Below are 20,068 nucleotides of genomic sequence, written 5' to 3' on the forward strand. Positions count from 1 at the left end.
TGCTGTTGGTTGGAAACGTACCTGAATGCTGGTTTCCCTGCATGTCCTCAGGTTCTGCAGTGAGGCTGCTGCTCTTTTCTGCCTCCCTGCAAATTCAGGAATTCCTCTGTGTTTCATCAGGTGAGCTGCTTTTGTTCCTCTAGGCACTTCTTATGCTCCGTAACTTTAGTGAGATGTAATCACACACCATGCAACCCACCAATTCTGTGTAGAATTGAGGAATGTTTTGTACATTCACAGATTCATCAGTCATTACCACAGTCCAGTTTGGCACACTTATGTGACCTCAAAAATAAACCCTGAAGCTGGGTGCAGTGGCACTCACCTGTAATCCCAGTAATTCGGAAGGCTGAGGCAGGAGGATTGCAAGTTAAAAGCTAGCCTCAGCAACGGGGAGGCACTTTAACAACTCACTGAGACTCTGTCTCTAAATAAAATACAAAATAGGACTGGGGATGTGCCTCAGTGGTCGAGTGCTCCTGAGTTCAATCCCTGCTTTCTCCTCCCCCGCCAAAAAATAAATAAACCCCAGACCCCATTACCCACCCACCCAGGCCACCACTGCTGCCTGTTTTCTCTCTATGGATTTCCAATCCTGACACGTGCTAGGAATGGAGTTATACGATGTGTGATTTTTTTTGTCACTGACCTCTTCTCCGTAGCATAATGTTTTCAGGGTTCACCCATGTAGATGTGTTAGTTCTTTATTTTTATGCCCAAATCATGTTTAATTGGATGAATGCCACACATATTTTGTGAATTCCTTCATCAGCTGATGGACACTGGAGTTTTCGAACCTCTGAAAAGTGTAATGCTGCCATTAACAGCTGTGGTAGCTTTCTGGTGTGACTCACCTTCAGGCTTCTGGATAGGCCTTGTTACCTTTTTGAATGTAGCCTTTATGTTGGGCGTGAAGTGTCATCTCCTGGTTTCAATTTGCATTTCTCACATCACTAATGATATTGAGCATCTTTTCAGGTGCTTACTGTTCATTGCCTGTCCTCAGGAGAGGAATTCTGTGTAAACCCTTTGCCATTTAACCACGTGATTCTCTTACACCTGCATTGTAGGAGTAGTTTCTCCATCCATCATAGTGATCCCTCACCAGGTATGTAATTTGCAAAGACTGCACCATTGTAGGTTGTCTTTTCAACTTACTGAATGTCCTCTGAAGCCCATATGCTTTCAAATTTTGTGAAGTGTATGTCATCTATTTTTTTCTGTTGCTGCTCATATTCTTTGCCAAATGCAAGGTCATGAAGGATCACCTCTGTTTCCTTTTAAGGCCTTCGCAGTGCCAACTCATAGTTAGGGTTTTGATCTATCATGAGTTAATTTTCATATATGCCTGAAGTAAGGTTCCCATGGCATTCTTTTCCATGTAGTTTTACAGTTGTTCTAATGGTATTTGTTGAAATCCTATTCTATTCCCATTGCCCCTATGTATGGTCTCGACACCTTTGTTCAAAATTCATTGTCTGGAGATAAACAGTGGTTCCCTCTGGACTTCTGGTTCTGTCTGCACACCAGTCTCACAGCATCTTGATTATCATTGCCTTGTATGAAGTTTTGAAATCAGGAAATGTGAGTCTTCTTGCTTTGTTCTTTTTCAAGATTATGTTGGCAGTTAGGGGTCCCTTGAAATTCCATCTGCATTCTAGAACCAGCTTGCTGATTTCTAAAAAATCCTCCTGAGGTTCAGACAGGGGTTGTGTTGAAACTGCAGAAAGACTAAAGCACTTTCCAGGAGGTGATACTGAGCCTTCTGACCTGTGAACACAGATTCGAAAGCTTCAATTTGCTTCAACAAGGAGAGCAAATTCCATAGTTCGCGTAGACCAAGTTTTGAACTTCCTTTGTTAAATTATTCCTTAATAATTGAGTCTCCTTGGTACTCTCATCAAAGGGAAGTGTGTTCTTGCTTTTATTTGAGACCCCTCACTGCAGGCGTAGAGGAGTATAAATGTCTGGGGATGTACCCTGAAATCTTGCTGAGCACATTCTTCAGATAGGCCCCTTCTCAGTGTTTTCATAGCAAACTCTGTGTACAGGACCAGGTGGTCTGTGAATAGAGACAGTGTTACTTCTTTTTGCTTCTGAATGACTGTTGCTGCTTTTTCTTGCCTGCTTGCCCTGGCTGGAAGCCCTGGTGCACTGTGGAATAACAGAGATGGGAGCAGGTGCCCATGCTCCTGATCTTGGGAGGAAGGAAGCCAGTCTTTCACCACAAAGGGTGAGGTTGGCTATGGACTTTGAGGTGCTTTATCTGGTTGAAGAAGTTCCCATCTATTTGTAGCATGAGATGGCCTTAGATTCATCCCATTCTGTATCTGCTTCTATTGAGATGGTCATGTGATTTTTGGTTTTTCATCTCCTGATAGCATAGATTATAATAATTGAATATTTGGTGTTAAACCAACTGTTTATTCCTGAGGTAAATCCCACTTGCCCCTGGCATGTAATTCCTTTGATATATTGGATTCCATTTGCTGGAGTGGTCTTGTGTTTTATGGGAGGAAGCCAATAGAGAAGGCCAGACCTTGTAGCGTGGCAGGTAGCACAGCAGGGAAAAGGCACGGGGCCAGGGGAGGACCTCCCCATCCTGGCCTGCTGTGGAGACAGAGCCTCCTGGAGGAAAGTCTTCTAGCTGCTGCCCTTGAGGAGGAGCATGCATTCCCCACACTCCTCTCCAGTCAGTCTGTCACTGTCCTCCACAGCCTGACAGCACCTGTGCCCTGCCTCCTGGTTGCTGCCTTGGTTTATCAAGTGTCCTTCTTTGCCATTGACACACCCCCTCTCATCGACGCTTGGGCTGCCCCTACGAGGACTCCATAATTTCTTGCCCTCCTCACTTGGCACTGCCTTCTTTCCTAGCATGGCTGCAGACACCACAGCCTACCTGGCAGCGTTCCACCTTCCTTCAGTCTGTGATACTGCACGGCCTGTCTGGCCTCTGCAGCCTCCAGCAGAGTTAAAGAGAAAGCTGCAGTTGAGGGTCACCTGCAGCAAAATCACTGGTGGGGGCTGGATAAAATGGTTAAAATGCCAGATTTCCAGGATCCCCACTCTGGTCCTTCTGTTGTGTCTCCTCTGGGTTGAGCCTGGTCTTGTGCATTTTTACCAACTCCCCCATTCAATAATTCTTCCCCCACAGCTTCAGTAGCACTGGGGTGAAAGGTGGCCCACGACAGTGCATTAAGGGCTGAGCATCTGTTATATGCTTCCTGGCAGGGAGCCATGCACCTGCACTGGTGGAGGATAGGGGAAGGGGAAGGAGCTACTGGGAGGAGTTGCCAGGGCAGTGCTAGACCTGGGTGGAGCCTGGAGCAACAAAGGTTCAGAGGAGTAAAGGTGCCCTCTGTCCCTGCACAGGCCCCACCACCTCCTGAGGCAGCCAGATCTAGTGAGGAGGGGTGTAGGCCACAGGCAGCAGCTGGTATCTGAACTGACAGCTGTTTGTGGTAGTGTGGAATCACACATTTGCTGCTTCCAGAGACACTGAGGGTTACCCAAGTCACCATCTGGGAGTCGGGCCAAGCCAAGTTCATGGTTCAGTGAGTCGGAGGTTGGAGAGGCACAAGGTGCTCCCCATGGGTCCAGAGTTCTTGCAGAGTGCTCTAAGGATGGCATGAAACAGCAGCACCCAAAAGTACATGACCCTGCAGCCCAGGGACATAATGTGATTGTACCCACACAGGGAACTGGAGCCATCAAGGCAAAGGCAGGTTCACAAAGAGCCATGGCCCTCTTCTATGGTGGTCCTGCTCACTGTTGGGTGGCTCTGACCACAGAACCTGCTGAAGACTTCCCCCAGGTCCTTGTGGGTCAGGGGCTTGACAAAAACTACTGAATCCTGGCCCTCCCCTGCTGAGACCCACAGGGCCTTCCCCTTTGGCTCCAGAACCTGCACCTGGGCTCCACCTGGACAGCCCACCCAGCCCACACCACTCCCCAGTGCTGCAGGGCCTGCTCTCCCGACCTTCCTTGGGAAGCCTCCTCCCTCCAGACTCCCCTGGTGGCTGCCTGCAGATCCTGCTGAAATTGGCCTCCCCAGCAGACTCACCCCCTCAGCCCCAGGGGTCCTGTCTACAGGGATAAGCCAAGAACCAGGCAGGCATCAGATTCCCACCGTGTGTGCACCCCATGACAGGGGCTCTGCTGGGCATCCTAGATCCTGTGTGGTTCTGGGAGTGCCTCCTCTTGGGTCCACGAAGCCCTGAGTTCACACAGCTGGCTGGGCCTCAGAATAAAGCAGAACCCCTTGCTCCAGGTCAACCTCAGGCACAGGGGCAGTTCAGTCCCTGCCTGCACCTGGTTGGGGTTCTGGGGGCAGGTCCGTCCTGCATGTATGTGCCCAGAGCCCCACTCCGCAGGGCAAGCGGGAGCCACTGCTGAAGTCCTCTGCCCTGGCCGAGCTGGTCCCAGGGAGCTGGAGGAAAGATGAGAGGCAGTGCTGATGCAGGTGGGCTGTTCTCCTGGGGACTGTTGTTGGAATCCACACGCAGCCATGTTTGTCGAGGCCTAACCCAAAGAGAACAGGAGAGGAGAGAGGCAGAGAGGAAGGCATTGTCTTAGTCAGCTTTCCTGCTGCTGTGACTAAAGGACCCGACCAGAACAACCACAGGGGGGAAAAGTTTAACTGGGGGCTCGTAGTTTAGAGGTCTCACTCCATAGACGGCAGACTCCATTCCTTGGGGCTCATGACAGAAGAGCGTGGCAGAGGGAAGCAGCTCACGATGATCAGGAGGCGCAGAGAGGTCTCCTCTTGCCAGGTACAAATACATACCCCAAAGCCACGCCCCAGTACCCACCTCCAGCCACACCCTGACACTTCAATTTCCACTGAGTGAATCCCCAAAAGAGGGTTAATTCACGGGTTGGGTTAAGGCTGTCACAACCCAATCTTCTCCTCTGAACCCTCTTGCATTGTCTCACACGTGAGCTTTTGGGGGGACCCCCACATCCAAACCACAGCAGGAATGGAGGAAGAAAAGCAAGCTGGGAAGTTGTGCAGAGGGGTTCTCCTGCTCATGCCAGAGCATGCGCAAAGTGCTCATGAGCACAGATGACAAGTGGCTCACAAGAGTCGCTGCCAGAACCACAGCCTTGCACAAAGGCCGCCACAAAGCACTTCTATGAGGACATCTGCCCAGAAACTTTCATCTTGGCTGACGCCACCTGCTTTGTTGGTCCTTGTGGACAAGGATGATTGCTTAAACATATCTTGCGCAATCCTTCCATTTTGCCTTTAAAACTTCCCCTTGCCTTGACCTCCCTGAAGACGCTCCAGATTTCCCGTGTCACCCACATTCCCATAGCAAAGCTCTGCCAGCCTCCAGTGCACGTATGGATCTTTGCAGAACCGCGCTTGCAGGTTATTTTTGTTGACATCCCTGCTGTGCAGAGTGGATCCTCAAGCAAGAACAGCTTTGCAAGGAGCTGGTAACTGCTGGAACTGGGTGCGGTGCAGACCTCAAGCCTTCGGTGCCCTCCCTGCCTAGGGCTCGCCCCTTTCTGCCTCAGCGAGTCTTCTTTTGCCGCGGGGCCCCCTTTTTAATAGGGGCTTCCGCTGAGTGATCTGGGGTCTGTCTCACCTAAGGCTCCCATAAATAAGGACCTCACATCCCTCCTGGGCCAACAGGACACTTTTTCACAGCCCTTTCTGTTGCAAGCATCAGTGTCTCTCTCTCTCTCTTCTTGAGTATGTCCACAGAACTTATCTTCTGTCTCCGTGGTCTCCATGTCTTTCTGATGTGCTCTCTTTTCATTCTGTGTGGCAATTTAATGTCTCCTTTTATCTGCATGGCTAATCTAAGATTTTTATGAGCACTGTGATTCAGGCTTCATTCTGGTTTGCTCACACACGTTTGCAAATGATTTGGCTTTCATTCTTCTCCCGCGTGTTTCTAGGATTCTTCCAAGAGCAAAAGTGAAGATTCTGAACAGAAAGCTTTTGGGGTGGTCCCCACCCCATCTGAGAGACTCTTTCTCCAGAATTAAGACTGTTGTGAGAAGTTGGCCACAGGCAGGAAGGACGAGACCAGGACTCCGGCCAACCTCAAGAGAAACTCCCTGTGGTGAGGAGCAAGGCTTCTCTGCTCTTGAGAGACCAGGGGATGAGATCAGATCCCTAAATTCTACCAGAGGCCAGGAGAATCCCCTCCGGGGACTCCTGCTGGCTCCATCATGGCCGTTCACAATTGCATTCTCAACTGCAGCCACACACTTAAACAGTCTGAACGGGACGTTGAAGCGTTGGCAAGTCTCACTTGCTGTCTCTGGGCTTTATCTTTTCTGCTCTGAATCTGGCTGACCCTTTTGCTAATATTAAGATACAATTTGGAAAGCCCATTGAAAAGCTTTCCTGATGGCATTCCATCCAAGATAGGAGAAAGAAAAAGTTTTTTGGCTTTAGTTGTGGGCAAATTATGGCAGCTCCATGGTGACCGAGACCCCCAGGACTCATCTCTCTTAGAATCATAGGCTCAGCTTCCCTGACTCAGGACGACTCAGACCCATGAAACAGTTGTGCCTTTAAAATTTTTTTTTTAACCATGCTATGCCTTGGTCAAAATCTTGAGCTCAGAGCCATAATAAAAGACACCTGTGGCCATCAAGAATTTCCTTGTCTACCATGTGAGCTAGGAAGAGCCACAAATTGCATATAATATTTTAAAACCTTTTAAAATTGTACTTAGTATTCTTGGTGTAACCAGGAGTTTTTTTTTCTCTGTTTAATGGTATGACCACAATTTTCAAATAAGAGGTAGGGAAACTCCTTCTGTCTCTATAGTCATGTATATTTATGATTACTATGAATATATATTTCATTTTATAAAGAGCTTTATTTAAATGGCTTAAAAGAAAAAAGTTCATTAGAGTCTGGGGATATAGCTCAGTTGGTAGAGTGCCTGCCTCACATGCACAAGGCCCTGGGTTCAATCCCCCAGCACCAAAAATAATAATAATAATAATAATAATAATAATAATAATAATAATAATAAATCATTGAAACCAAGTAATTTATCTGAAAATACATGTTAATTCATGCAAATGCCTTTGTTCTCTGTTCTAAGTAAATCTTTGATTAAAAGCTAGTTTTAAATTTGTTGGCAAAATTAAATTGGAGATGTCTTCAGCATTGGTAGCGTGTTTCCCCTGGCAGGCAGGGGTGTTTTTTTTTCTGTAGATGCCGACGATCACAAAAGTCCCAAGTTCCACCCAGAGCTAATGCACAGACTACAGCACAGTGCCAGATTCTTTTCTTCCTATGTGGCAAACACATTGATTTGACTCTAATGAAACAGAAATCAAGGTGAAGTGACAGCTGTGCTTACTGTCCCACCGCAACATCCTGTCTCCCACTCCCAAGGGACTGGTGGACTCAGTCAGAGCCTTTGGACATCGGAGTGATTGTGGTGATGCAGTGGAGGGCCTCCCGGTGCCTACAAGCAGGGGGATAGAAAGGACAGGCAGCGCGCCCACTGTGCAGGTGGATTTCCTCCTGTGTATGAGTATGTTCCTCTTCTTCACCACCAGGCCCCCTCTGTCTAGAGCCTCTCCTAAAGATTAGAGGTGGGCCCAGGGGCCAGCTCCCCTCAATTTCCTTCATCATCCTGTTTTTTAGAGTCCTTCCTATCTCACTGCAAGCTCAGACCCCACACTCACCTAAGGTGTGTTTTCAAAGCTAATAGAGGTATAACTGCTAAAAATAAATAAAGCAGGGAATGTGAGTGGGAAAATGAACATTTCATGCAATGTCAAGTTGTGTGGTTATGTTAAAATGTTGGAGTCCTTCCTAAATAAGTTAAAACACTGAGACATCAATTGCTAAATATAAATTCAAGTTGACATTAGTTTCTTAAATTTGTGGAAAAGATGACATATGTTTGGTACTACAAATAAATACATATGGTCCTCAAAGAGAAATTCCTCTTTGAGAAAGCACATGTTTGTAGAAGGTACCAAATATGTATTCTTCAATCATTAGTCTGTGGGAAACAGATCCAGATTGGTTTCTTCCTCTGTTTTTACTTGAAGCTATAATTACTAAAATTTAAAATTTCTAATTAATATGTATAATTCTACAAACAAAGAATACAAGAAGAGATTTAAGATGCATGCCTCACAAGAAAAACTGTAAGATAAACATACAAATATGTCTTTTCTTGGAAAAAAAGTAATCTTCATCTAATTTAGAGGTTTTCATATGGGTTGTTTTCAAAATGTGAACTTAAGGAGGAAATAGAAACAGTGCAGCAAGGAACTAGTATGTAGCACACAGATATGCAAAGCTCCAGGAATGAGAATGTATTTGGGGAAGGGAAAATTGAAAAAAAGAGTTGTGTTTATATGAAAAAGTTTTTGTTTTAGTCAAGTTTTTTGCCACTGTGACCAAAAGATCTAACAAGAACAATTTTAGAGGAGGAAAAGTTTATTTGGTGCTAACAGTTTCAGAGGTCTCAGTCCATGTACAGCCAGCTCCATTGCTGTGGGCTGAAAGTGAGTCAGAATATCATGACAGAAGAGTGTGGTGGAGGAAAGTAGCCCAGGACATGGCACCAGGAAGCAGAGTGTCACTCACCAGGGACAAAAGGTATACTCCAAAGGCACATCCCCAAAGGCCCACCTCCTCTAGAGACACACTCCCCCTGCCTTCGTCACCACCCAGTCAATCCCATCAGGGAATTAATGCATGGATTAGGTTAAGGATCTCATAGCCAATCATTCTACCTCAAGACCTTCTTGCCTTGTCTCACACAGGAGCTTTGGGGGAACACCTCACATCTAAACCATGACACATTTTATGTGGTAAAAATCACATTTTTCTCCTAAAGTAGCATATGTGTACTGTCCAGAATGGAGAGAAGGAAATATAGGATAAAACTCAAGGTTGCAGTGTGTCACAGAGGCTCTGTTCAGGTCATAGGATGTGAAGGAAACATCTTGGGAAAGAAAGCTTCAGTGTGATCCAGTTGGCTATAATTAGAAAACGTGTTGGTGAGTTTTTCTAAGAATTCAACATGAATATAGGGACCATGTCAGTGAGACAGCTGTGGGCATGCTTCCATCCACACCTGAGAAGCCCAGGAAAGGAAAAAAGAGCTGCTGTTTCAGTACAGTGACGTGGAGAGAGCACTGGAGCGCAGCAGGATGTGTCAGAGATGTAAGGAGCTCAGAGGCAAGGGTGGATCTTATCAAGAGGGAACACAGCTCTCAGCACCTACTGTCCCAGTAGAGACTAAGCCTGAACCAAGAGGGATTTCACACTGCAGGGAAGGGGTGAGCAGAAGGTCCCTAGCCCCTATTCATGACAGTGACACCAGGACTGTGTGCCCAGCAATCCCTGAGTTTGGTTTAAGGAGCAGCCAAGGAATCCACACTCTTACATAATCTTGGAAAAAGGGCCTAATCCACATTGTTCCCTCCCTGACCTGCCTCCTGCTATAAACCACAGCCTATCAGTGCAGTCAGGTGACCCCATCCATTGTCCTGTGGCCCTGGGAAGCATTCCAATGGCCCTGGCCCAAGGTCCTATTGCCCTGGGAAGGATTCAGGTGGTCCTGCCCACCCTATTTGTACCTGAGAAGTATTCAGTGGCTTTGCCCACCCTCTTGTGGGTGTACAGCATTCAGCTGCCCCTGTACTCATCCTGTGGCCCTAAGTACTAGCCCTGCAGCCCACTCTTCCTATTGTGATCCCAGAAGCTGCCCTGGGGTTAGTAAAGGAATTGTGTGTGCTGCTCCATGGCCATACTTTTGATGACCTCCCCAAATGGGCCAATTCCTTAAAAGGAAAATTTTGCCCACATCTTACAAGAAGCCTATTACCTACACAGATTGTATCTATTACAGTGATTGAATCAATAATTAATAACTTTCCAGTACAAACAGCACTGGGCTCAGATGAACCCACTGTGAGTTCTTCCCACCCTCATACAGAGAAATCCTATGGAAATTCCACAATCTCTTCCAGAATCCGAGGCAGAGGGTGCACTTCCTTGTGCATTCTGTGAAGCCAGCATTTCCCCAAGACCAGAACCAGAGATGTCACAAGGAAAGAATCAGAGAACAGTTTTTCTCATGAACATAGATGCACAAATACCAACAAATGGAGTCCAACAATGTAGAAAATGAAATATGTGCCATGACTGGGTGGGTATATATCAGGCATGGAAAGCTGGTTCAGAGTCGCAAATCAATTGACATAATTCACAAATGAAAGAGGAAACTTCACACGATCATATCAATAGAGGCAAAACAGGAATTGGCCGCAATGCAACATCCACTCATGATAAAAACTCTCAGCAAGGAAAAGGACAGGGAGGTCTTCCTCACGGGGTTAAAGAACACTAGGAGAATCCTAACCAGCACTGGGGTAATGGCAACACAGGGGGAGACTTCCTGCTAAGATCAGAGACAAAGCAAGGAAGGCCTTTCCCACCACTCTTGCGCAGCACAGCTAATGTGACAAGAAAAGCAAAGAAGACACTTAGATTGGGAGGAAATACAAGCAGATGCTGCTCACAGGTTATGTGATCATCCACACAGAGCATTTGAAAGAGTCAACAAAATACTGAAAATTAAAGGCAGTTATCCCGAAACCCATCGTTTTTCTGGGTATCAGCAATTGACAAGTAGAATTGGAATTAAAAACACAATATTATATGCATTGGGGATCATAAAAATGAAATGCCTGGGCCTAAAAATAGAGTAGGCACAAGACCTGTATAAAGAAAACGAGCTCTGGTGAAGAGAGTCAAGCAGGCCCGGAGCGAGTGGAGAGGTGCTCCATGCTCAGGGAAGGAAGACGCCCGGGGGTTACCACGATGTCAGTCCTTCCCAACTTCATCTGTAGGCTCGAAGCAATCTCAGTCCAAACTTCTGAGTGTTGTTTTGTGGATATCAACTAACTGATTCCAAAGTTAATAATAATAAGAAAAACCCAGAATGGCCAGCACTGTAGGGAAAGAAAAGAACATCTGAGAACCCACACACTTGTCATCAAGATGTACTGTTAAGCTGTAATAACCAAGGCAGCATGGTGCGCGAGAAAACCAGACTGATAGAGTTAACAAGTGGAGGAGGAAGCTCTCCCACAGACTCAGGCCTGGATGGAGAGTCGGTCCTTGACAAAGCAGTAGAGGCAACGCAGTGTGCACATCAGTGTGCTGGATGGAGTGGGCATCCTCACACCACAAAGATACAGGGACCAAGACACAGAACTTGCACCCCTCAGAAAACTTTATTCCACCTGTTGATCCAAATGTAAATGGCAAACAGGAAGCTCCTTGAACATGTCCCAGGGGAGAACCTGATGACTTGTGATGACTTCAGGCCAGCAGCAAAGGCATGCGCCATGAAGGAAAGGGTGGAGAGGCAGCACTGCCTCGAGGGAGAAGCTGCTGCTCTGCACAGGACCCAAGAGCGAAGGAGAGGACATGTTAGCCACAGGTACCTCCCACGAAGGGCTGTCTAAAAAAGCATGCAAAGAGTTCTCAGAACTCAGCCACAAGAAAAGGATCACGTCACAAAGTGGGCGAAAGATCTGAACGGACATCTCATAAAAGATGGTGTACAGATGGAAAATACACATAAGAAGCTCAGCTTCACGTGTCATTAGAGAATAGCAAATTTAAACAAAAAGATGACATTACACAGCTCAGAGAATGGCAAAATAAAAAAAAAGTGACACCACCAAATGCTGGCAAAGCTGTGGAGCAAGGGGAGCTCTCATTCATTGCTGGTGAGAATGCAAAATGTCAAAGCACTTTGGAAGACAAAATTATTTACCCTCTTACCATACAACCCAGCAATTTTGCCCTTTGATGTTTATGCATGTGAGTTGAAAGCAAAATTCCCACAAAAACCTGCTGGTGACTCTATTCATAATTAGCAAAACTTGTAAGAAATGGAGATGTTCTATAGTAGGTGAATGGAGAAAGGGCAGCATATGCCGAAAATGGAATATTACTTAGTGCACAAAAGATATGGACCACTGTGTGTGGTGGCTCATGCCTGTAATTCCAGCACATTGGGAAGCTGAGGCAGGAGGATCCTGAGTTCAAAGCCAGCCTTAGCAACAGGGAGGCACTGAGCAACTCAGTGACACCTTGTCTTAATACAGAATAGGACTGGGGATGTGGCTTAGTGGTCGAGTGCCCCTGAGTTCAATCCCAAGTACCCCCCCCAAAAAAAAATGGACTGCCAGGAAGACATGGAGGAACCTTAAATTTGAATTACTAAGTGAAATAAGCTAAGCCAGGAAGGCAGCAGACTGTATGGTTGCAACTCTATGACATTCTGGAAGGAAACCCTGGGGGTAGGGGGAGTAGAAAGGTCAGTGGTTACCAAGGATCAGTGGAGAAGAGGGGTGACCAGGCAGGACACAGAGGGTGTGAAGACAAAGAACGCTTCCCCAAGATGCCCAGGTGGGCACTGCCAGTTTACATTTGTCAACCGACAGAATGTACACCACGCCCAAATGTGAACAAACGGAGGCTTTCGAGTGACAGTGATCTCTCAGGGTGACCAAGTGTGACAGCAGATCTCTGGGGTGCAGAGTGTCTTGTCATGTGCAGGGGCAAGGGTTCTATGGGTCTTCTCTGTACTTTCTGTTTGAGTTTTTGGTGACATAAAATTGCTCTAAAAAACCAGTTCTCCTGTTACAGGCTCCAACAGCACCGGAAGTGCTTCTACCTGCAGGCGCACTTCCTTAGGTCTAACTGCATGGTTTGAATATCCCTGGAACAGTGGTCCACCTCAAGCTTTTGAGTATAGCCCTTGCTGCTCTGCCACAGAGGCTTACTTTAAAAGGGACATGTTTTCTTTTCCCTCTCCCAAATTAGCAAGTGAATTTCAACATTCCCCCCATCTGTCAAGGCATACCTGGAATGTAGCCCTTGAATCTCTTTTAAAACCCTCTGTTTCCCCCAGGGACAGAAGTCCCCCGTGTTTCTTTTTTGCAATAAAACTTCTTTCCTTTTTTTTCAAATGGTGTCCTCATTATTGGCACTGGAGACAAGGATCGAGTGTTTGGTAATAACCCTGAAGTATGAACTCCAAGGGACAGAGATGGTGTACATTATACCCACATCATACCCAGTATTGTACTTATGCTCTGGCACATGGAATGCTTATTATTTCCTAAATCAGTGACAGCATGAATGAACAGGGTTTCTGAGTGATCCAGTTCTCTCTGTCATCTTATTCCTGTGGGAACTCTTGTGGCTGCACTAGGCATTCCTTACCACTGGAGCAAAAGCAGCACTTGGCATTCTAAGAGCTCTAGAGATGTGGAGAGAGGGAAACCTCAGGTAAGGGTTCTGTGCTGCCCCATTGGACCAGTGTGGACCCCATTCAGTGTCTGGTCTGGAGACATTCTGCTCCAGGAATGAAATAATTCCCAGAGAAGGAAAAAGAGAGGTATGAGCCTATGTGGCACTAGCAAGCATTGTGAGTACATTTGTTGGGATGCCTTCAGTATTCTTCCTGTGTCTCCAAAAAAAAAAAAAATACCTGAAAGTTTCCATTTCTTTCAAAATAAAATATTTTTAGACTTGACAAGAAAGAATCATAATGCTTTTATATGCTCTGCAGTTCTGAGGTTATTTTCATTACAGTAAATTTTAAAAAAATAAGGTCTATTAAAAGAATCCAAGGACTCCTAATCTATTCATTAGATAAAGGATCCATCCATCTTGCTCCTTCAACCTGCAGAGGGAAGGGACAGGCCACTGCTCCCACCTACCTTTAGCACCCAGTCAAGTCTCTAGCCCACTAGGAAGCCTTGCAGAGATGGGGAACAGGCACCAGGCCATCTCCTTCCTCCAACTCTGGTTGGGAACCTGGCTATGAGTGCCCCAGATCTCTCAGGAAGGTCCAGGGACAATTTATTCCATGACGTGATCCTTGGCCAGAGAGGGCCCCTGGGTGAGATAAAAAGGACTGGGCTGAACGGGGGTGGAGGGAGCATCACAATGGCTTTCAGGTCAAAGGCCGGTGTGTGGATGGCAGGGTCCTGGCTGTGCCCGTGCAAGGTGAGAGCCCTGGGCACCAGTGCAGCTCTGGGTGCCGAGGCAGTGCTGCCCTTTGAAGCCATACCCCAGTGTGCAGGCAACAAGTGGCTGAGGGTGCTACAGATCTGGAAGGAGCGGGGCCAGGAGAACATGCACCTGCAGATGCACCGGGCTTTCCAGGAGCTGGGACCCATTTTCAGGTAAAGCCCTGCCAAGCCCCTCGCTGAGGATGCCCAGTACCTCCTTCTCTGCTGGCTGCCCAGGCACTCGCCAGGCACACGGTGCACCTGCTCCCTAGGAACAGGGTGGTCTCCGCCCTCCACAAGGCAGGAGGGGGCATGTGGGTTACCGTCCCGAGACTTTGCCAGTGGAGACAAGGACTCCTCCTGTGCACAAGGAAAGCTTGCCTCAGAGGAAGCTGAGAGGGGAAGAGGGCTCAGGCAGAAGGCTCGGGGAGTTCCTGTGGGGCAGGCTCAAGTCCAGGAGAAGGGTGAGGTCTGACTGGTCTCCAGAGGGGCACCAGGAGAGGACGTGGGATCCAGCAGGGCTTTGTGCACTGTTCCAAGGTATGACTTGGGAAGAACACAGATAGTATCTGTGATGCTGCCTGAAGATGCTGAGAAGCTGCATCAGATGGAGAGCCTGCAGCCCTGGCGGAAGCCCCTGGAGCCCTGGATGGTCTACAGAGAGCACCGTGGACAGAAGCCCCTGGGCGTATTCTTGCTGTGAGGCACCAGTGGGTTGGGTTGGGAAGTGGAATTGACACTGGGCAGCCTGGAGAGGAGGCCAGACCAGCAGACCACAGGACACATGTCCTGGGCTCTGCGGGTGGGTGGAGAGTGTCAGTAGTAAGCATGGATGGGTTCCTGTGATGGATGTCCTGGGCAGGGGAGCAGGCAGTGGGGGAGAAAGGCACATGGGGTCTGTACAGGCTAGACAAGGAACACTGAGCCCCTCTCTGAAGGGAGCACTCTCGGCCCTAGGCCTTGGTCCCCTTCTGCTGCTGGGTGGCTCTCCTTCCTGTGGGTCAGAAAACCAGCCCAGAGATGTGAAATCCCAGGACCAAAGCTGTGGGCAGCATGGGCCAGAATCTGAAGTCCACCAGGGCTATCCCACCACCCAAGGGCCCTTGCATCCTGGGTCAAGTCAGCCTTCACTTTGGGGGAGACAGTGATGGGGAGGAGGTTGGGGATGTGGATGGTGGAGGTCCAAGGCAGCTTCTAGCTCAACAGCAAGGCCCTGAGCTTCCAGCTCAACAGCAAGGGGGTAGTTCCTTCCTGTGCACAGGGAAGCGGGGAGAAGATGGTGCTTAGGGTGGGTCAGCTGCAAAGAGGTTGCCATAAAGAGCAGGAAGTGCTGAGAAGAACCACAGGCTGAAGAGTCCCACACTCCGTGTCAGGAAGTGGATTTTCTGGGGAAGGGCAGGGCATATGCACGTGAATGTCCTGGGCCGGGCCCTCCATGGAGGGCATCTGATGCAGAGGCCAGATGTGAAGGGCGGGTCAGGGGGAAACGAGAGCCAGTGCCCCTGAAGGAAGTGGTGGACGTGTGTGTGTGTGTGTGTGCGCGTACACGCGCCCATTAGGGTTATATGCAGCACTTTGCATACTCTTGGACATGAGTGTCTTCACACATGTGTTTGAGGTCTGTGTGGGCACACATGTTGCCGTGGCATGTACCCATGTTTCTCATCATCAGGAATGGGAGGCACTGTCCTAGGAAGAGAAAGGTGTGTGTGCCTGATTGTGGCTCAGGCTGCAAAGCCCTGCCCACCACTGGCACCAGAAGCTCTGGGGCCCCATGTGCTTGGGATGTGGTGGGTGGCTGTGGTGGGAGATTCAGTTTGGACTCTGCACTACAGAAGACAAGGACACTTCAGGGAGCAAGCAGGTGCCACTCTCCAAGCTCCATGGGGAAGGGCATGGAGGAGAGGAGTCAGCCTGGCCTCTCCCATCTGAGGCATGGTGTGGGCCAGGCAGGCAAACTTGACCTCAGGTCACCCCCCACCCTGGCAGAAAGCCTGGCCACCCAGGCAGGGCCCACATGGACGCAGGGTGTGCCTGGCAGCTCCCAGGAATTAGCCCACAGGCCTCCCAGCACTCCAGGGCTACCTGCCCTCATCCCCATTTCAGACTTCCGTGGCCATCGCCCAGCACAGGAAGGTCACTCTGAGAGAATAAGGTGAGGCCAGGACATGCAGCTGCCTAGCCCTCGGCCCACCTTCATCCTTGGAACCACTGAGTCCCTTTGGGTTCCAAGAAGATGGCAGACAGGTTGGGGACCTGTGGGATGTTTGGGGATGCCTCTCAAGCCCTTGCCTGCCCTACAGGAATGGAGCTGAATGGAGATTCAACCGGCTGCGGCTGAATCCAGTCGTGTTGTCAGGAAAGGCCGCGCAGAAGTTCATCCCCATGGTGGACGTGGTGGCAAGAGACTTCTCCGAGGCCCTGAAGAAGAAGGCGCTGCAGAATTCCCGGGGGAGCCTGACCCTGGAGGCCCAGACCAGCATCTTCCACTATACCATCGAAGGTGTGGGGCTGGGGGAGCCCCTGGCCTCGAGGGTTCTGAGGTGGCCAGGGTGGGGTGGAGTGCTGCAGGACGCAGCTGAGGCCCAGGCCTGCCCTTGTTCAGGGCTGCCATCCTCTCTGCAGCCAGCAACTTCGCTCTTTTTGGAGAGCGGCTGGGCCTCTTTGGCCCACACCAGAACGCTGGCAGCCTGAAGTTCATTCATGCACTGGAGGCCATGTTCCAGTCCACTGCTCAGCTCATGTTCCTGCCCAGGAGCCTGTCCCGCTGGATGAGCTCCCAGGTGTGGCAGGAACACTTTCAGGCCTGGGACTACATCTCTGAGTATGGTAAGGGCTGGACCAGGCAGGGCCGTGGGTCGGGGCAGGACAGTCATCCAGGTTTCCTTTGACCACCACCCAGAGCCACACGGAGTCCACACAAAAGGGCCACGCCTTCCTTGTGGCCTTGCAGAGTTGGTGGTGTGGCCAGGCTTAAGACAACACTGAGGAGCAGGGAGGGGCGGCGCTGGGTTGGTGGGAGGATTGACAGTGAAGCCGACCTTCCCAGCACTAAGGCCTGAGGCCTCTCGTCTCCCCACAGCCAACAACTGTATCCAGAAGGTGCATCAGGAACTTGCACGAAGCTTCCCTCAGGACTACAGTGGCATTGTGGCTGACCTGATCTTCCAAGGGGACTTGTCAGTAGATGCCATCAAGGCCAATACTATTGAACTCACAGCAGGGAGTGTGGACACGGTCAGGACACAAGTATACCTGGCATTGAGAGAGGATCACTTTGATTCCCCAGAAATTTTCTTTGATGCTGAATTGCCCACAGCCCCTAATCGAGACCCTGCTTCTGTGAAGCTATATTGCTCTTAACTGAAGACAGTTCTCAGTGGGCTCCTGGGGGAGAAGTCTGGAATAAGTATTAAGGAACAGTGAAGATGACAGGAGGAATTTGAGGAGAGCCCTGGCATGCAGTGATCTACGGCTGGGAATTCAGCTATACTAGGTGAAGCACAAGATATCAGGGCTCCCATTAGAAAGGAGCATGTGAATCAGGCCTTTATCCAAGGCTAGATCAATCAGCCACAAGAACATTTGCTCCAAGTGGCTTCCCATGTTCCCTGCAGAGCACCAGGGTAGAGAATGGAATGAAGCCCTGGGGCCTAAGGAGAGTGCTTAATTCATTTCTGTGGCTGAGGACACTGTAGAGGTACCTTGGAAGGAGCCATTTTGGAGATATGGAGCCTCAGATCTCAAACTGGGGCTGCAGATATGTTTGGAGTACCAGGAATGATGCAGGAGGAGGACCTGGCTGGGGTCTGAAGGCCTGCTCAGGGTGGGACAGTGAGGCTTGTCAGAGGGGTCTGAACACAGCCGGGCAGACAGCCATTGCAAGCAGACGGACAAGGGCTGCAGAGCACCTGTGACTCCTGGAACGGTCACCCCTCAGGGCCACGGAGCAGGGTGTGAGAGCCAATCAGACCCTGAGGAGACAGCAGGAGGTGGCCTGGGTTGGGCCCCGAGAGGTCGTTCCCTCAGGACTCAGGGCAGGAGTCAAGGGGACATGGGTGTCTTGAGTTGTGGGGTGCCAGGGCTCTGTGCTGCTCGGGGCATGCCCTTCCGCTCCAGGGGAGGGTGTTCTCGTGGAGGGGTGCCCTGGGGCTGGGGCGCATGGCCAGTGCCGTGGTCTGAGCCTTGCCCCCATGGCTCCTGCAGACAGCCTTCCCCTTGGTGATGACGCTCTTTGAGCTGGCTCGGAACCCCAATGTGCAGGAGGCCCTACGCCAAGAGAGCCTGGCAGCAGAGGCCAGCATCTCTGCAAACCCCCAGAGGGCCCCCTCAGAGCTGCCCCTGCTGCGGGCTGCCCTCAAGGAGACCTTGCGGTAGGTGCCGGCTGACCCTCCCCACCTGCCCTGGCCCCTCTGCTCACTGGAGGTGGGAGGCAGGCATGAGCAGCTTTGCCTCAGAACCCAGAGCCCCTCAGCTCCTCCTGCTCTGCCTGAAGCCAGGGGTGCTCCTCTCCTCCGGGACTGCACTCCCAAGTCCCATGCATGACCGGCCATGTCCTCCTGGGCCTGGCTGCTCAGGCTGCTGGGGACTCACTGAGCCTAGCAGGTGCCAGCAAGCACATCCTGTGACCAGGGCTGCCGCACCCTCGGGGGTCCTGGGTGGGCAGCAGACAGAGGGAAGAGGAGGGAGCTGTCCCCCTGAGGCCCTGCCTGTTGGTGTCCTACCCCCAGGCTCTACCCTGTAGGAAGCATTTTGGAGCGAATCACAAGCTCAGATCTGGTGCTTCAGAACTACCACATCCCAGCTGGGGTGAGTGAGCCCCGAAGGCCACCCCAGCAGATGGCCCCTTCCCACATCCCCTCACTAGGCAGCTGACACCTCCCTGCGCATGTGTCTGCAGACCTTGGTCCACATGCATCTGTACCCAATGGGCCGAAACCCCGCGCTGTTCCCGAATCCTGAGCGCTACATCCCCCAACGCTGGCTGGACAGCCAACTGCACTTCCGCCATCTGGCCTTTGGCTTCGGGGTGCGCCAGTGTCTGGGCCGGCGCTTGGCAGAGGTGGAGATGCTGCTTCTGCTGCACCACGTGAGTGGGCCTGGGAGGGGCTCAGCAGAAGGGCGTCAGTGGTGCGTGGGGGTGAGCGGGACCAGGAGGGGCCAGCGGGTCGTGGTGCGGGGTGAGCAGCCCCCAACCCTCACCACTTGGGTGTGTGCGTGATGGGGCGGTGCCTTCCCTGAGGGCGGGTCCTGTGCCCACTACCCCCCCCCAGCCTGGGTGCGCTGGCTCCTGCTCTCTGCAGCGTGGTGGCTGCTCTGAGCAGCTGGTCAGGAGGCTGGCCAGGACCTGAGCCTGCTGCCCAGGCCACAGGGAAGTCCCGCCTCTCTCCTAGGTGCTGAAATCCTTCCAGGTGGAGACACTAGTCCAAGAGGATGTGAAGATGGTGTACCACTTTGTTTTGAGACCCGCCTCCTCTCCCCTCCTCACTTTTCGGCCTGTCAACTAGTCACATCTGCGCACTGCGCCCCACCACCAGCCTCCCTCTGCCTTGACCCCAGCCCGCCTCCCTCTGCCTTGACCCCAGCCCACCTCTCTTCTGTCTTAAGGGCTCTGCTTCCTTGCCCCCACGCGGTCCAGCCAGCTCCTGGCCCAGTGGACTGGCCCAAGCCCCAAGGCAGGACAGGGCTTGCCGGGTTGTGCAGCAAAGCCAGGACGCACTGAGGAGGATCTTGGTGGCAAGTCCAGGCTTTGTTGCCAGCCTCACCGAGCAGTCTGCTGGGACATGTTCCGCAGCCCGCCTGGCAGCAGCTCCTGCTCCTCCTGGCCATCCAGCGGCCCTTGAATCATCCCTCTGAGTATTGTCCATGCTTATGTTTTGCATCTATATGGCACATTCTAGAATTATATCTGAGATTATACACACACACACACACACACACACAGAGCCAGAGTGAGAGAATGGGGAAAGAGAGAGAAAGCAAGCACAAACGAGCAATTTCACATTTCTACATCTTGAGACAGGAG

General features: G+C 50.5%; 1 protein-coding gene across 2 annotated transcripts; it reads left to right on the forward strand.

The window, feature by feature from the left end:
• Window positions 1-13,978: 13,978 nt before the first annotated feature.
• On the forward strand, window positions 13,979-19,550 carry LOC114105795 (cytochrome P450 11B2, mitochondrial). Of its 2 annotated transcripts, XM_027952364.3 has the most exons (9): window positions 13,979-14,217; window positions 14,584-14,742; window positions 16,347-16,546; window positions 16,669-16,872; window positions 17,126-17,280; window positions 18,250-18,416; window positions 18,774-18,852; window positions 18,944-19,132; window positions 19,437-19,550. In XM_027952364.3, the coding sequence occupies exons 1-9, from the start codon at window positions 13,979-13,981 to the stop codon at window positions 19,548-19,550; spliced, it is 1,506 nt and encodes a 501-aa protein (XP_027808165.3). The 2 variants fall into 2 exon arrangements, with proteins under 2 accessions (XP_027808165.3, XP_027808172.3); XM_027952371.3 differs by lacking the exon at window positions 18,944-19,132.
• The last annotated feature ends 518 nt before the right edge of the window (window positions 19,551-20,068 follow it).

The sequence above is a fragment of the Marmota flaviventris genome, chromosome 15 (genome assembly GCF_047511675.1).
Source record: "Marmota flaviventris isolate mMarFla1 chromosome 15, mMarFla1.hap1, whole genome shotgun sequence".
Classification (NCBI taxonomy): domain Eukaryota; kingdom Metazoa; phylum Chordata; class Mammalia; order Rodentia; family Sciuridae; genus Marmota; species Marmota flaviventris.

Coding starts and splice junctions, on each gene's coding strand:
- LOC114105795 (XM_027952364.3), top strand. CDS start 13,979: ATGGCTTTCAGGTCAAAGGCCGGTGTGTGGATGGCAGGGTCCTGGCTG. Junction 14,743..16,346: donor CCCCTGGGCGTATTCTTGCT/GTGAGGCACCAG, acceptor CCTGCCCTACAG/GAATGGAGCTGAATGGAGAT. Junction 17,281..18,249: donor CAGCAGGGAGTGTGGACACG/GTCAGGACACAA, acceptor TGGCTCCTGCAG/ACAGCCTTCCCCTTGGTGAT.